This window comes from Gekko japonicus, unplaced genomic scaffold, assembly GCF_001447785.1.
Source record: "Gekko japonicus isolate JY-2015 unplaced genomic scaffold, Gekko_japonicus_V1.1 scaffold298, whole genome shotgun sequence".
Taxonomy (NCBI): domain Eukaryota; kingdom Metazoa; phylum Chordata; class Lepidosauria; order Squamata; family Gekkonidae; genus Gekko; species Gekko japonicus.
In genome coordinates, this window is record NW_015163615.1 from 705,140 (window position 1) to 722,610 (window position 17,471).

A 17,471-nucleotide genomic window follows, 5' to 3' on the forward strand; every position below is an offset into this window, starting at 1 on the left:
TGCAAAACTGAAAATTAATTGCTTCATATCCATAATTTAAAAATTGCCTAACTGTGAGTCTGGTTGTATGGTTCTATTTTGTTTTGTTTTTTAAATAATCTGTTGACAATCTTACCTGGTTATTCCGAAAGAAAACCAGTTAGATTGGTTCAAAAAAGGACAGGCAACAACCTGAGTGACACAGAGGCAAGTGGGTCAAGGAGATGGGACCTTTCTAAGTAAAAAAACAAAGCTGCCACTTCTGGGCTCCACTGGGAAATGTTTTGCTGACTCAGTTATAATTGCTGTCCTTAGGCAGTTTCAGCCTTTGTTACTTAATAACCCATTAAATAGATAAAGATGGGTAGCCACGCTAATCTCTCAGTAGCAGTGGAAAAGAGCAAGAGTCCAGTAGCACCTTAAAAACTAACACAATTTGTGGCAAGATATGAGCTTTCACGAGGTCACCGTTCATACCTTGCCACACATGTTGTTAGTCTTTAAAGTGCTACCGGACTTTTGCTCTTAACCAGTTAAATGTATTCCTGCTTCTTGCAGAGGACATAAGTCTTACTGGACCCTCCTGATGCTACAATCTGTGGCCTGGACAGCATACATGAAAAAGGCTAGTGGCCTGTACATCAGAGACAGCTCTGGCTACCAAATGCAGTATCAATGCTACTGACACAGGACTGGGGCCCTCTGGTACTCCACCCCATGGTTGCCAATCTCCGTGGCAGTTGAAGATTTCCTAGAATTACAACTGATCTCCAGTTGACAGAGATCAGTTCACCTGGAGAAAATGGCCGCTTTGGAAGGTACACTCTGTGGCATTATGCCCCACTGAAGTCCCTCCCCAAATCCCACCTTCTTCAGGCTCCATCCCCCATCCTCTGAGTATGTCCCAACCAAGAGCTGCCAACCCTATTCCACCCCCATCTCTATAGTATTTCTTAGAGCCCAGATGTGTTGGAAATGTATGTGTTTGCAAGGTCTCACAATCCAGTCATTGTAAGGTTAACTTGTTTACCTTGTATGCTATTATTTAGACTGACCTGGAAGGGAAACCTGGCAGACAGCCAATGTAGAGAAAGCCCACAAATCTGAGTGTTTTTACAAACAATGATTGGTTAGTGTTTTCAGGTGACTTCTTTCTAGGGGTCGAGAAGAAGGAGAGATTCTCCATTACTGTTTAGAAGTTCTGTAACCATGCTTTGAGAAGTAAGATGTTAGAAATGTAGCTGTTAGATATGTTTATTATTTTATAGGCTTCCTGTGTACCTTTACCCTTAGAAATAAAGTTTTTAAATCAGAAAGAAAAGTCTCCTCATTCAGTGAAGAAAGATCTATCGCAACCTCTGAATATTTAAGCATTTTTACTATTATTACCAACAAGATGCTCCCTGCAAAATGTCCTCCAAACATAATAAAAGACTGCCTCTGTAGTTTCTTCATATACTTCCTCTACTCACCTTCAGGACCTCCTGGGCAGCTACCGCTCCAAAGAAGGCAGTAATAGGATTCAGGTCAGCAGTACATCCATATGCAAATGTCCGTACCAGATCGTCAGCCAGTGGCTCCTGAACTGTAGCTAGTGTCCATGCTAGCTTCACCATGTCCTCTGCATCTGCCTGCCAATAAATATTGATAGATGAGTCTGGGCAAGATATCTTGCTAAGGACAACCATAAAGGTTATTTGAAGGAATAACGTAATTTGCAGGAGGAAGCAACATTCTGTAGAAAAGCTCAGGGTCTGAGGAAATGGTGCAAAGTGGAAAAAGGACATGAGTTGCCAGAGAGGGGGGGGGGTCGTCTAGAGAATCTTGCCTGATTCCGAGGCTTAGGCAGTCGCTTCATTTTGCTCTGGAATAAATGGAGTGCCCAGAAGGCCATGTGAAGAGTGTGATAGCGAGACATTTTCCCTGCATCAGGAGTCTTGATCTTGGGACTTCTCATGGAGACACGCAAGGAATCCTGGCAATACAAAGATAAATGAACAGAAGTACCTAGCTCATGCCCCTTCCTATAAGGAAGCAATCTCAGGAACACTGAATTCCTTCCTCTATTCCATAGTTTTCTGTAACTGGTCCTTATCTCAGATAACCAGGCTGAGGCTCTAGAACATATTTCCAATTAGCCTTTCCTGTGAAGTGGAGTTCTAGGCCTCAGGTGATTCGTCCAGCTAAAAAGCACTGTCAGAATGGTAAGACTACTCAGGCCCCATCAGGCCCTGTGTGAAGGCCTGAATCCTCTATGAAGTAGCTTGAAAGGGATAACCTTGTTTTCCCAGCCCCTGAAATCCCTCATGTTTTGAAACTAGTACATACAAACGAGTGCTGTTGAGGCATCTTGACTTGGGTGACGATCCCACCACTTTTATATGGAGAAAAGGAAGATGTGTCTCCAATTTCCAAGCTGTACTGTCCTAGATAAAGAGCACAAAAAGAATATGATCCCATTGTGTTTTCTGAGTAGGTCAACAGGACTGGAGTTAAATAAAAGCAAACAATCCATTTGCTACTAATGCAGCCTTCGCAACACAGGTCTCCCTATTTTGTCTGAAGTCATCTTCATCTACCATACATATTAATCTCTCCTGAAATCCTCCAGCATCCATCTGATATGAAAATAATGATGAAGCCTTCTGTACACATAGTACCCAACCATCTTTTTGTCAACGTCTTCCTTCATAAACCATTCCTTCCTATTATTGCCCTATTCCCCTCATCACACTTTCTTCTGTGAGCTGACATGAACTACCCATGCAGATATGTGGAAAAGGAAGTCGAGATCACATTACCAGCCACATGGATTGGATGGGGCTCAAGGGTGTTAAGTTCAGTCATCCCTTCCACCTCTTTGAATGTCACCCAGTCGCCATTCTCAAACTGATGCCCTCGTCCCTGCTCATTCTCGGAGGCCACGGTCAACACGCCAGGGTAACCCTTTGAAGAAAAGATACAGGGGGAAATGTTTACTCCTGGATCAAAAGCTAATGGTCTTCATGGAAATATATAGACTGGAAGTGGGACATGGGCAGGACAACAAAAGTCACTAGGTGCCGCCAGAGGAACGTAACTACCTGGGTTATGTGCTGAATGACAGCAGAAACAGGTTCAGCCTCAGAAGCATCATATACCACAAAGTGTTCTCCAAAATCACAGAAGAGCTGCCTAGAGTTTGGAGGAAAGGCAAAAGAGGTCATACGGCTTTCCCATAGGGGGTGCACTCTATTACCGCATCCTGCTCAAGCTGCCCCTTCACTATCATGAAAAGCCTCTTTTCACAGAGGCCCTCCCACCCTACGGTGTCCCCCAGTACTACACGGAATGCATATATGAGAGTTTCTCTCTACCGGGCTATTACTCCACCCACCATTGAAATACCCCTTCCTGGCACAAGACAGCACTCACTTAGCACATACCCAGCCAGGCCCTTTGTGTCAGCAAGGACAAAGCAAATGTTGTTGGCATGGCAAAAATCACTGATACGCAGCTGCTCCTCCAAGGGGGAGTTGGTCAGGACCACCACCTGCAGTGAAAGTTGTAGTTTAGTGCTGGATGGGGTGAGGCTGGATGCAAGGGCCATCTACTCACAGACAGCCACAAGAAACAGCACAGCAGAGGCACTTCCCAAACAGCTGCTCGGTATACATCCAGTATCAGACAAAGCAAGCCATGGCCGTGGCTATCCCATCCTCCTGTGCTGCTGGTGGCTGGGAGCAAGCTGAGTCTTCGCAGCATGGTTTTGGCTTGGATCCAGCTTCTGGCGAAACAGATCCAGGAGGTGCTGACAGGCAGGGGGTGCAGCCATTACCTCCTCCCACACCACCAGCAGCCACAAGAAAGCTGAGCCCCTGCGGCACATCAGCACCCTCCTCATTGTGTTGCCTCTACCAACCGCTTGGGTGGGCTTGGGTGGAGAACCAGCCGTGACACCACAGAGCATAACACAGCTAGTCCAGCCCTCCACTGCCACGTGTGCTGAGTAGTCAGATTTTGACTCGGTGTTTCGGGTGCAGCTTTAGAACAGAATAGTTACTAGCTCTGAAGGATAACTAATCCTCGTACTGCCACTGACAAAACACTTGGCCACAGGCCTATAGCTTTGTTTGCAACTGCGGTGCAAGAAGCAGAAGCCGCCTTACTGGGCTTGGATAAAGTCCTGTGTAAACACCAGAAACTGGAAGAAGTTCCTCCAGCCTTAGAAACCTTTCTCTACCTTCATTTGGATGAAGGTGGAAGAAGGTTCTTTAGGCTGGAGGAAGACCTCAACATTTTCTAAGTGCAGCACTAGGGATGCATGCTACTGTGATGCCCTTCAGAAGAGTCACCAAAACGGCTTCCTCTCTTCCATTGTAGGATGATGTATGGCATGAAACACACAGCTCTGTCCCTACCTGGAAGGCAGACAAGAAGCACTCAGACAGCCCTTGAGTATAGGCCAGCACAGGCACATAGCGGTTCAGTTCTTTAAGACGGTGCTGTGAAACCACAGCTCGATTCTGCCCCACATCTTCTTCGGACAGGAAGAACTGAAGAGAGACAGCAATGTTTAGAAGTGGGGTGAATCTATGGTGCTGTTACAGGCATGCCTGACACCATTTCACAGCAGAGGAAAAGTAAGAAATTTACTCTTTGTTGCTTGTCCTCTTCCCAGACTCAGTACGTTGCCTGAGGTCAGACACAAGATTTGGCTGATAGTTCCATTCCCAGACTTTATGCACCATCGAAGATATTAAAAACAGGGTGTGCCAATTGCTGAACCAGCAGAATATTGCCAGGGTTGTTTACATTCTTTGATTGCACCATGAAAGTGTGAAATTTGGTACTGGGAGTAGTAAGCAGCATCCTGAATTTATCAGCATTCATTTACTTTATAAAAACAGTTTCTGTCCCTTGTGACTGAAAAGATAGGCTTGATAATATGTGGGCAATGCAATGCCTGAGGAAATCTCAGAAGTCAAAGTGGAGCATGGCAGTGATCAGGAGGCTTGACTTCCGTAACCTGCAGTGCCCTCCTAAGCAAAGTTGCAGCCGTTTCAGTGAACTGGGATCCATCATGAGTTTGGAAAGGAGTCGTTCTGCTCTGGACTGCACAGCTGTTATATAGGTTTTACCACCTCCCATAGCTAGAAGAAACAGAAGTATGCATAGTATTGTTACATAGTTTGTTATTAATAGGATAATGTGTTAATTTATCCAGATCCATTTCAAAATACTCTTAGCAGCGAATACATGTTCTTAACACTGGCATTGCAAAAACACTGCTCTGGTTAATGAAGACGGGTTATATATAGAAGGTATTGTTAAAAATGAGAGTACCAGGTTATGAATTTGAAGATGACCCATTAAGAAATTTAGGGTCCAATATGATAGCTAAAAAAAACCCCACTTGCAAAGTGCTGAAGTATTACCTAACTACATAAGAAGACAGAAACTCCTGAAATGTTAATTAAATCAGCAGGCTATCACATGACAGCTTTGAAGGGGGAGGGATATGTGCCGCATTGCGGAGGAGGCAGTGATTTCACTCACTTTCCACACTTTGTGGTGGGGTGTTTTGTTTTTGGTTGCTAATGAGCTGAACTGGTGGCATATTACCATTTCATTTAGACTATTTTTAATAGCAATATAAACTGACTCATCAGACTTCACAAATTGTGCAACCTCATTTGAATTTATGGCCTAGATTACATCATAGCTCATGAAAGCAGCTAAACTATGAACAGTTATTAGTAACTGTTGTCCAACAGTAGCAGAACAGAATAAGAGCCATGCTGGATCAGACCAATGGTTCATCTAGTCTAGCATCCTGTCTCTCACAGTGGCTAACCAGTTGCCCTGGGAGGCCCAACAACAGGGCATAGTGGCCAAGGCTTTCTCTTGATGTTGCCTCCTGCCACTGGGATTCAGAGCTTGACTGCCTCTGAATATGGAGGTTCCCCTCAGTCACTATGGCTATAAAGGCAATAGGACCAGTCAAGATGACTTGTTATGATGTAACTGGAGATCTTGGAACACGAAATATGTCTGAAGTATAATTTGTATAAATTAACAAAATGCAGGCTTTCTTGGTACAGATTAAGGATTTTAAAAAGGTGTGTGTGGGGGGGGGACCCAAAATGTATATTACCTTAAAGCATACATTAAGAAAGTGGAAAGAAGGAACAGTACCCCTACAGCCTTTGTGAGGCAAAATATGAGAGATCCCCCCCTCCAGGATGTGGGTATAGTGCCAATAGAGGATGGGGGCTTTGCCACATGCCTGGCACTTGTGCTCCCACAAGCATACCTGTGAGGAGAGGTCACTCCACTGAGCATCATGCTGGTCATGGACAGTGACAGATTTCACTCCTGCAAGAACGATGTTCTTGGCGATCTCCACACCTAGCCCCTTCATGCCAGAGACCAGCACAGCAGCTGTAGCTATCTTCTGCATGGCCTCATAGCCCAGAACATAGCTAGAAAAAGGCACACCAGAAGAGAACCTGATTTTGTAATATGGCACATGCTTTCATTTTTTAAAAAAACATTTTTATTTTACTGTTTAAGGGGATACAAAATGAAAAAGGAGAAAGGGAAAGGTGAAGGTGAAGCATAAAACATTTGTTAAACACATTTTAAGGACATTACATAATAAAGGAATATAAGACATGAAAGAGTATGTTCGCAAAAGACTATCATAATAAATCAAAATATAGTAAAACAATCAATACTTCAACATAATATATTTCCATGTATATTTCCATTATTTCCTATCTGTAGCGCTAGGTAGGAAAACAAACAAACAAGAAACATAAAAGGTTAATACTATCATGTAATAACTAGTAAATATGTAACTATAAAAGATTAATGATATAAGTACGAGAATATAATTATATGGTTTAGAGTATAAATCAATTTCAGTTTCTTTATAACTCCTCTATCAGCGTCTAATCTATGTAGTTTGTCTGTAGTAATTATAAAAGGCTCTCCACTTATTCTCAAATTCAGTGATTGGTTTTTTGTTTATATAGTTCGTCATTTTCGAAATATGGCATATGCTTTCTCCAAACTTTACACCCACTTTTTCCCTGTGATTTTGTTGCCTAACATGGTTTTCCTGCCCTCATGCCATATCAGAGCCCAACATGCCCCTTAGTCTCATCTTTAACTGTCACATAGTGCAATCCTAAACCATGTATTGAGAGGGCTTAGGATGGTGACTAAGCCTATGGTGCAAAATCCTGGAGATACTCTGTAGCCAGCCCCACCAGCATCACGCCAATGCCACACCAATGTGACCATTATGCCTGTGTAGAACTGTGTAGAACTCTCCCTTTTCTCTCCCTTTCCCAGCATCTCTCTCTCCCTTTTCTCCTCAGAACTCCCCCCCCCCAAGGACTCTTCTATGGTTCTCTCTCAGGGCCAAATACCTTTCCCCCAAATTCCAATAAACGGCCATACCCACAGGGTTTTGTAAGCATGTTATCATGGCCAATGTTGGGCACAGAATACAGTGTTTCCCTTGCCTGGTGCTTCCATGTCCTACATTGACTAGGATCTGAACCCTTGACAGAAGCACTCTGTAGTGGTTGCCCTCGATGAGCTATGGGAGTGTAGGAATGCTGTGCTGGATTAAAGGGTTGCCAGAAAAATTGAGGAAAATATCCTGTCCCATTAACAGAGACTTAATAAGGTGTTATTTACCAGGTGGTTATTTACCTCCATGCACTGAAAAGCTTCAACTGCTGATTTCTATACACTAAGCCTCTGTTAATGGGACCTTCGGCATGCAAAGTAGATATCTTCCACTGTGCCATGGCCCTTCCCTGTGGGTGGCAGCTGTGTGATATCAAGGGGCTGTGGCTATATCAGTGAGTGGCAGTTGACTGCATCCAAGATTGCCACTTACGGGAGCATTGGCACTGGCAGTACACTGCTTTGTGATTGGTGGATGTTGTTGGGGTTGCTATAGACTCTGGTTTACTCATCATGCAGTCAGATACTTGTCAAAGGGTGCTTGTGTCATTTATTTCTCCTCTAGGGAATGGTCATATGATACTGAATAGCAGCACCACATTGTGAGTGCACCACCAGTACCAGGGTCTTAGGGCAGGGCTTCCTTTCTCCCAGCCTTCCTCCAAAATAATATATCTTCCTGTAGTGAATCTGTCTGCCCTGGCCCCTAGAACCATTACCCTATTAGTCCATCTAGGTGTTTTTTTTAGTTTCAAAACTTTATTGAAATTGATAAACAAGTACAGATTAAACAAAGAAGTAATTTCAACAATCAGTTATAAATAAGCAATTGTAACAGTAGTATAACCAAGAGTAAACTACATCGAAGGAAGAAAGATGTAACATATGCTGCTTTAGAACTAACAGAGGTCAATCAAACCAATACACAACGTTTATAGCTTCAAGAATAGATTAAAATTCCTTTTGTTTAGCTAGCATACCTCTGCCAGCACATTTTTAATCACAAAACTCACAGTTGGCGCGAGTACAGTCCTTCGTCGATCTCTGGAAGGTTCTCTGAGGTGCTCATTTTGCTCCTATCCATCAGACAGAAGGGAATCAGTAAATTCCTTAAGGCAAACTTCTTCCCCTTTTTCTTGTTAAGGATTTAGGAGGCCATTTAAGCTCCAAGGCTAGACTCTGACTTTTTATCATATCCCATTTGTAAATATATCAAGTTACCGCTTGTCCTTTTAAAGTACACCCTGTGGGTAGTGTGGAAGTTTCATAAATCCACATTACACATTGCCTCCATATGACACGCTGCTGCTTTAACCCCAACCACCATATAGGACACTGTTCATTATTTTGTCTGAGCATGTCCACCTTTCTGTTTCTCTCTCTTCCTCCTTTTTCTTTTACCCTCTCCTTAAAAAATTGCTTTAAAAGACAGCTGTAAATGGCAAACGTACAATTGAAGTGAACCACCATAGATTTGGGTGCCAGCTTGTCAGCTGAAGACCAGTGTTTTGGATTTTGCTGGGAATCTCATTTCTAAAAGGATGACTTGAAAACAGAGAGTTGCCACCTGGGGTCTTTGGTGCATACATGTACAATTCAATTATGTTCTACTAAGAATAAGGCCCATTGTGGAAATAAATACAATGAGCTCTAAGAAAGAGGCTCTGGGTGGGTGCCCTGACCTTGAGCACTCAGCATCAATTTCCTGTGGCAACCTCAGCAGGGTATAATGACACATAGTCCACCGTTTTCTCCAGAGGGACTGATCTCTGCCATCTGAAGAGCAGTTGTAATCTTCAGCCCTCATCTGGAGATTGGCAACAATAGTTCCCCAGAAGGAACTGGCTGGTTTGGAGGATGGACTCTATGGCATTCTATTCAGCTGAGACCTCTCCCCTCCTCTAACTCTGGCTTCTGTAGACTCCACCGTAAAATCTCCAGGAATTTCCCGACCTGGAGCTGGCAATCCTAGTCAGGACTGGCCCCAATGAGTTCCCCACAAAGGCCAAAGTAGGCCTGGATTGGGCCTCTTGCCTTTTCCTTTTTACTGACAGAACCAAGCTTGGTTGCCTAGCAACAGCCACTGAGGGAAAAGTTAGCCCCACAGGAGCCAAGCAGGAGAAGCATCTTCATCAGGAGAGACAGCCGTTTTGGCCATTTATTCTGTCAGGGAAGTGGCCAGGCTGGCAGTGGGCGAGTGAGAAAATCAGACCTAGCACCCAACCAATGGCACATGAGAACTCTTGAGTGGCAGCTGATGGGCCAATGGCTGATGGAGCACACAGCAGAGCCAATGGGAGAGCTGGAAAGTGCCAATACATTAGGGCTTTTATATATATCAGATTCTATCTGAGCATTGAATGAACCCATTACATATCTCAAGCAATCCACACCTTAGCTTAGCACTCACCTGACTAGACAACAAGAAAATAACCCTAAAAACCCAACAGAAAGGTGCACAGCTAACTGGGGATAGGACCCTAAAGTACACTGTATTTAAATAGTTACCAACCTCCAGGTGGCACCTGGAGATCTCCCACGATTACAGCTGATCTCCAGATGACCAAGATCAGTTTCCCTGGATAAAATGACTACTTCGGAGGGCGGACTCTATGGCATTATACTCTGCTGAACTCTCTCCCCTCCTCCACACCCCCTCCTCAGGCTCCACCCACAAAATTTCCAGGTATTTCCCATCTTCCGGTCGACGGAACAGCGATGGCGGACGCTCTCCTCACAACGGAGGAGGGCAAATCGCACACCAGCGGTCTGGAGAGGTGCCACCTCAAGTGACACCCCCGTGGAGCCTTTGTGATAGGCTCCAGGCCAGGGGGCTTTTGAGGGGTAGCCTCTTCAATAGCGTAATGCTGGAGAATTAAGGCTCCACTCCGCCCCGATGGTCCAGTCACTGAGTGGCCTTCGGGCACAAGCTGGACTGACCGGGACAAGCGCCGGAGATCAAGCGGAATGGCGTAAAACTGAGCGTGGTCAGATAAACTGGCCGATAATGAATGTGAGTTTTAAATAAAACGGAGTAGTTTGAAAAGCGATCCCCCCCCCGCAATCGGAAACAGAGATTGAAAACAGGGACGCCTCTTTTGAGAATGAGTGGTTAACGGACACGAAGGGGGAGAGGGGAGGAAGTAAACCAAAAGTGTTTTGAGAAATTTATCTGAATTGCGAAGTCCTTTGGCAAGTTTTCCAAGTTATGTGGGAGCGGTAGAAACTGTAAACAAAACGGGAAAGATGGCGGTCCAGCAGAGAAAGTTTAAAACAAAACCGGGCAGTCAGAGTCCGAGACCGGAAGAGGGAGCAGATGTCCTCAAACTCCTGGCGGATATGCTTAAGCCGGTGATGGAACAACTCGATGGTATTAACCAGCAATTGACTGTGATGAATAAAAATTTTGCAGCACAGCAGCTCCAGCTTAAAACAGAGAAAAAAGTGGAGCAGGCAAATGAGAAAATTAAAGAGATAGACACCACAAGCAAGAAGTTGAAGAAAAGGATGGGAGAGGTGGAAACGAAGCAGAATTGCCAAGAGAACCGAGTCTTACAGCTAAATAACACCGGATGAACTTGTAAATGAAATGGAGGTAGCCTATAGGGCATACTCCAATTACATTAAAAAAAATAGCCTACCTGGAGAAATAGTGGTCAAGTTTGCAAGAAGACAAACTAGGGACACCATTTTAAAAGCAACTTCAGCAACTCCACTGAAAATGGGAAATGTAACCATCAAAACTTTAAAGGACATTCCATTTGAAATTAGACAAAAGAGGAAAAATTACAAGGACCTAATTTCTTTTCTTCAAACAAATGGGATATCGTACAGATGGGCAGTTCCGGAAGGTGTCATCTTTAAGATCAACGATAGTGGGAAGCAGTAGTCTCTCAGGGTTCATAGGAGACTTCCAGACAATACATCCTCCTCCTGCACATCTGTAGCAATAAGCATTTCAGCACAGGCAGAACAGCAGAGATAGGAATGCAATAGCAACTACCAAGACACAGAATGAACTCCCCAACCCCCATGGCAGCATAGCTGACAATGGCCTTTTGAAGAGAAGAATAGAAGATGATCAGAGATTTCTCTCATAACAACTAATAAAATAACATATGAACAGTGAACTGTTATAAGCAAGAACTCTACAAGTATATTGTGATATTAACACTAACAGTACTAACAGTGAAAGCATCTCCTCCTCTTGGGGTTTTAGTTTAGTGTGGTTTGCTTTCCTTTCTCCTTAGTTGTAGTCCCTTTCCTAATATTTCTTTGTAGTTTTGCAAAATAAAAAATATCCCTCCGGGGACTTAAAAAATAATAATCCAGGTATTTCCCAACCCGTAGCTGGCAACCCTATATCTGAATTCAACATGTGGAATGGCATAAATGCCAACAAGAGGCACAGTACCCACAAGCAGGATAGCCCCATAGAGCGTCAGCCCCAAGGTCTGTCTGAAGATGTGTAAATCTTCTGACTCTTTCCTGCAGGGGGGAATTAAAAATCTTACCTAAGCTGAGAGCTGCCTCCGCTATCTGTTCTATCCAATACGTACTTGTGATGCCAAGAACACCACAGCGCTAAGGATTCGCTAGAAAACACCCGGGTTTTCGTTCCCTGGTAAACGAAAGTGAAACTAAAGGACAATAGGTAGGCGGACGCGCAACTCCGTTTCTGCAACTCTGTGTACAAGTAAACGCGTTTGAGAGAGCTGCTCAATAACCATTGCCCGCACGACACACACGGTTATTTTTGCTATGTTCCGCTACGAACTTAGCTAAACGAATTCTGCGGCTTTTTTTTCCGGGTAGCACACAAAACCCAGTTCGCGGCACCTGCTCCTCAAAACCCGCAGTATAGGGTTTTTGTCTGAAGAAGTGTGTTTTGCACACGAAAGCTTACACTTTGACTAAAACTTTGTTGGTCTTGACTCATATTTGTTCTCCCGCCCCATAGGATATAACTTTAGGTACAGCCTTGCTGAGGGGGCGGGGGCCGTCTCTTCAGGGCTCTGATTGCCATTAGAAGCCTGCTCCACTCTCCCAGCCTACAACCGAACGCCTCCTGCCGGTTGCTGCGGGTGTGCGCGCGTCCCCACAGTCGGAAAGGCTAAAGAAGCCTTTGGACGCGTCGTCAGACATCCTCAGGAAAACGAACGTCGACATTTTAATAGGGTTGGTGCTGAGTGGGACAAGCTGTCACGCGGGCAGTCCTGGGCAAACTGCGCAAGTCAATCGTGTGCAGATTTACTCGAGTCCCTTTTTAATTAAATGATTGCCATTAGAAGCGTGCTCCACTCTCCCAGCCTACAACCAAACGCCTCCTGCCGGTTGCTGCGGGTGCGCGCGCGTCCCCACAGTCGGAAAGGCTAGAGAAGCCTTTGGACGTGTCGTCAGAAATCCTCAGGAAAACGAACGTCGACATTTTAATAGGCTTCGTGCTGAGTGAGACAAGCTGTCACGCGGGCAGTCCTGGGCAAACTGCGCAATTCAATCGTGTGCAGATTTACTCGAGGATGTGGCTGAATGCAGTGGGCATCACTTCAGAGTAAATACTCTTTAGGCTGCGTTGGGAATTGACTGTCCGGCATGAACTTTTGGTCGAGAGGTGGGGGTATTTAAATAACAAGCCGGCGGCAGACTGGAGGGAAACGCGGCTGTGGGGGCGGGGCTTGCGTTTCCTTGCGCGCATGCGCCGCCGTGCGATTTCCCTGCGCCTGCCTCCTTGTTTGCGCAGCAGGAGTTCTAGAGGGGCCGGCCGGGCAGAGCTCCCGCTTCCCTCCCCTTGCGCGGGGTCCGGGTGGGGAGGATGGCGGCTGCTGCCGGTGAGTGGGAGGCTCCGTCGCGGGCGCTGAGGGCGCTGACCTGGCTCGGGCAAGAGTTCATGTCGGACTGGGAAGCCCAGGACTTGCGGGCCGCCCTCTTCCAGCTGCTCTTGCTCTGGCTGCTTGTGAGCTTGCTGGGTATCCAGGTGGCCTGGCGAGTCTATGGGAATACTGTCACCGGCCTCTACTACCGGCAAGGTAAGCCTCTCTTCTCGCTCGGTGCTCTGCTCCGCCACTCTTCTCCCGACCGTGGAGCCGGCTGTACGCATACAGGGTGGTCTTGGCATTGTCTCTCTCTTACCGCTGGCATCTGTTTGCATTGTCTTTCCTGCCTCCTCCTCTGTATTCTCAGTCCTGTTCGTGTCTCTCAAAGCCTTCAGGCCTCGGCCTCTGTTTTATAGTAGTAAATCTGGAGCCTGTCTTCTGCCAGAGATCAGTGGCTGGAGTCCTAAACTAAATAAAGTATTAACTGGCCAGAGGCAGGTGGCTGTGGAAGCAGGGTTGAGTCTTGATGTTGACTTATGCCTTTGGTGGCAGTTCACTTTGGAAGATGGGGGCAGGCCGGCCCTCATTGTTTCTGTGCTTTTCATAAAACTAGTTGCTGCTGTCCTGACCTGGGTCGCTCAGGCAAGCCTGATCTCGTCAGATCAGGGAAGCTAAGCAGGGCTGATTCTGACAAGTACTTGGGAAGGCGACCTCCAAGGAATACCAGGGCTGGGACACACAATGCCCTAGCACTACTAGGGGTCGCCAGAAGTCACCATAACTTCCAGGCTCGCAAACACGCACACACACACACACGATCCTCACCAGAAAAAGAAAACTAGTTGCTGCCTTGGGCTGTACTTTCTGTTGTCAGGCCCTGTTGACTTTGATGCCTTGACCTTGTTGGACTGAACAGCCAGCACAATGCAAAATAATTCTCCACTCCCTAATCTCACCCCTGTCCAAGACTACGCAGTAGTCTGGTACTGGGTTAGGTAGGTGTTGCAATGGCAGCTGTTTCCATAGTGACATTGTGAGTAAACATCTTTTGAGAGTGAAGCATCTTTAAAGAAAGCTAATTTGCAGTACAATCTAGACTGGAATAGCTCTGCAGGGGAAGGTACTGTTGGAGTAGCCATGTCAGACAGGGGAGACCTGGGTTCAGATCCCCCACATAACTATGAAGCTTATGGATTGACCTTGAGCCTGTTTGTCTGTCTCTCTCTCTGCCTTGCTGGGTTTTTGCAAGAGGAAAAGTTGAAAAGAGAGCCTTATGTGTTGCCCTGTGATAGGTTAGACTAGCTTTTGAAACTTGGTGCTTGCCAAGCCTCTCTCGTGTGTTCTGCTTTTATAATATTTTTTCATGACATTCTTGGGGTCACTTAACTGAATACATTGGGGACTGAACTCTACTAAAGCAAGACAAAGTATCTGCTCTGCCACTGAGCCACAGCCCCCTTTATGGCCCTTCTCCTTCTGTGCATGAATTGTACATCAGAGTCAACAGAATCCAAATGAGACATCAAGGGATCTGCATCTGCTGAACTTTTTCTCCTTTGGATACCTAATTTCCTGAAAGCTGAGATATTTGATGTTGTTGCCTGAGGACCGGAAAGATTATTCAGCCTTGCTGGAATGGTGCCTAAGAACAGTGAGTCCTTGAAAGGCTAACTGATTAACTTTGGCGTGAACCAAGACTACTTTCTAATGACACCACTGACTGCTATGGGCCAAACTAGACGTGAAGGCATCCTTAAAATTCTGGCCCACTGACATCAGCCCAACAGAATGTGTCATATTGCAGGAATCAGGCAATGTTTCGGGGTGGGAGACCAGAAGTACCTTCTGCCGCAGTTGGTGCTGTCTAATGTTTCGGATTTGATGTTAGTTACTTTGATTAACATTAGTAGGATTGTTGAGGCCTAGGTTTTTAAGCATCTAGAATGACTTGCTTAGTGTTACTGATACCAGGACACAACATGCTATTTGTAAAGATTTTTAATTATGTCTTGATGGCAGCCATACTAGTGACAGCTAGACACTAGAAAACAGAAGCCCTCCTCTAGAAAAGCCAGTGACCTAACAAAGTCAGGCGTGTCTTAGCCATGGAAAACCTATCCACTGGATTAAGCTGGGTTGACTAGTCCATCTGATTTCTTAACGGCTTGTTTCCTTTTCCTGCAGTCTGTCGTGATCTGTCTCAGGCCCTGTAAATATTTTTTTTACCAACTCATATTTAGAAAGGATTTTGATACTTTCTTCTATTAAGTATCAAAACCCCTTAATACAACAATTCACAATCCTTAAAGTGCACAGTTCAGCTCTATTATTTGATTTCAACTTGGGAGAGCTCCTGGGGGTTGTATTGTTACGTTTAATTGTTTTGTTATTTCTTAATGCTTCTTACTTAAAGAATAAAAATAGTTTAAAATGGTAGTTTAAAATGGTTTGTGTGGAAATACCTTACCTCTCATTTTCTGTCAGCTACATAACAGTAGTGTCTTCATTTTTTTGTTTTTAAGATTATTGGGTCTAAAAGTGATCAAGAATATATATGGCCATTTTATTTCTTTCAATCACATTAGTTTCCAGATAAATCATCCTGTAATTTCTGGGACTAATGTTTTAGTTGAGCACATAGGAGGCTTTCTTTTTTTTTTTTTGGATTACTGAGATCCTCTCTCAGATGCCTTTCTACAGTTTGTTTATATAAAATATTTTCCAAAGGATCCAAAGTTCCCAGTTTCCTAGTTTTTGGGCATTATTTGCTGCCTTATATTCCAACCTCAGCACAAGCATTGTCTGCTTGGTTATACTGATTTGTTATAATGCATCACTCTTCTGAAAAGTTCCTCTAAATTGGAGTGATCAAAGAGACTGTGAGAGGAACAGGCTTGTTCAGTATCCCAAAGAGGAATGGAAGCTGTGCAAAAAATAGGTGCTAAATAAGCGTTACTGCAGAACTCACTTTAGGAAGAAATCTTTCATCTGACCCAATCATTTGCTGATAGCTGCCAAAATTTTCCTATCAGAATAGCCTTTTGTGCTACATTTGACCAGTCTATTCTGAAGGACAGAGAGAAATCCAGGGGCAGTTGCTGTCTCCCTCCCCAGTCGGTGAGTTGTGCGGCAATATTAAATAGAATTAAAGTTATTTTTCCCTATTCCATTTTTTTTCCTTAATCCCATTGTGAGAAACTTTGGTAGTTCTTCCCGGAGTGGAACAGTTTCAGAGGAAACGTTTGCCTGACTGTTTTCTATTCCTCTCCAGGTCCTGGAGGACAGAATGGAGGAACACCAGATGGATCCTCCCACTTCTCAATGTGGTGAGTGTCTTAGACTGCTGACTTGGAGCACCCCCCCCCTCCCCGTGGTGAAATCAGTGACAGTCTGGATATCTCATGCTGGAGAAAGCGGGATGATTTCTCTCAGAAGCCTCTGATTTACTAATGTGTTGTATCTGATTTTCCTTAGGGAGAGCGTAAGAAATGAAACTATGAAAACTCATCGGGAATGACGATAGGAGCTGACAAAACCAAACTGTTGCAAAACCAGGAGCACAGAGGATGCCTGTCGGGCCAGAGGCCTTGGCCCTTAAGGGCTGAGGAAATTGCAGCCGTACTTGCCCTTTCTCCTGCCCTGTGGCCTGGCTGCTGGCCGACACTGGTGCTGTAAGGATTGCTCACCTGTGACCACTCCTGTCCATCCTGTTATCAAGTGTGGAGTGTCTCAGGGTTGCTCTGCTCAGGTTGGGGAAGCTAACGTTTCCCTCCTTTAGGTTGTTTGCATTCTTCCTTTTACTATAGTGCTAATCATTTTGCAAACCATCCTTGGGTCTCTGTTTAGTGTCAAGCTAAGCCCATTGGGTTGGTTGGGCCCCACTTTTCTTTCTGCAGTTGCGTTTTGATTTCTCTTGGCTTGAAACAACCTCAGCTCAAATGGGAAGCAAATTTCAAGGATGAGAAGAACACTGATGTTGCGGAAAGCCCCAGATTTTAGTTTACAGGTTAAGCCATCCTTGCAAGTATCAGATAAGTCTTTGGGATGCTGTGGTGGCCTAGTCCAAGAAATTTGAAATCTTTCCTGTTTCTCTGCCGCAATCAGTCTTTGCACGGTGTGTCTCCACTGCGATCATTGAGCTCACCAGCTTCCACAGATGTTCGCTTTCCAAAGCATAGTTCTTGGTGCTCATGCCCTGGAGGAGTAATGTAGGAT

At 45.0% G+C, this 17,471-nt stretch overlaps 2 protein-coding genes across 2 annotated transcripts in view; one reads left to right on the forward strand and one right to left on the reverse strand.

Moving 5' to 3' along the window:
• The window catches only part of UBA7 (ubiquitin-like modifier activating enzyme 7), a 54,739-nt gene extending 42,738 nt beyond the window's left edge, over positions 1-12,001 (reverse strand). Inside the window, 10 exon segments of the mRNA XM_015407406.1 lie at positions 1,452-1,610; positions 1,808-1,954; positions 2,308-2,405; positions 2,781-2,925; positions 3,063-3,153; positions 3,405-3,511; positions 4,380-4,514; positions 6,275-6,443; positions 8,457-8,519; positions 11,958-12,001. Of these exon segments, the coding sequence (XP_015262892.1) occupies positions 1,452-1,610; positions 1,808-1,954; positions 2,308-2,405; positions 2,781-2,925; positions 3,063-3,153; positions 3,405-3,511; positions 4,380-4,514; positions 6,275-6,443; positions 8,457-8,512 (1,107 nt within the window). The 5' untranslated portion in view covers positions 8,513-8,519; positions 11,958-12,001.
• Positions 12,002-13,171: 1,170 nt separating this feature from the next.
• TCTA (T-cell leukemia translocation altered) lies at positions 13,172-16,812 on the forward strand. The gene is made up of 3 exons (XM_015407408.1): positions 13,172-13,469; positions 16,528-16,582; positions 16,731-16,812. Exons 1-3 carry the CDS (start codon positions 13,256-13,258, stop codon positions 16,771-16,773), a joined length of 312 nt encoding a protein of 103 aa, XP_015262894.1. The 5' UTR covers positions 13,172-13,255; the 3' UTR covers positions 16,774-16,812.
• The last annotated feature ends 659 nt before the right edge of the window (positions 16,813-17,471 follow it).

Bases quoted from the DNA above. Each gene is read 5' to 3' on its own strand.
- TCTA (XM_015407408.1), top strand. From the start codon at position 13,256: ATGGCGGCTGCTGCCGGTGAGTGGGAGGCTCCGTCGCGGGCGCTGAGG. The intron at 13,470-16,527 runs GTAAGCCTCTCT...ATTCCTCTCCAG, and splicing joins CGGCCTCTACTACCGGCAAG to GTCCTGGAGGACAGAATGGA. The intron at 16,583-16,730 runs GTGAGTGTCTTA...GATTTTCCTTAG, and splicing joins TCCTCCCACTTCTCAATGTG to GGAGAGCGTAAGAAATGAAA.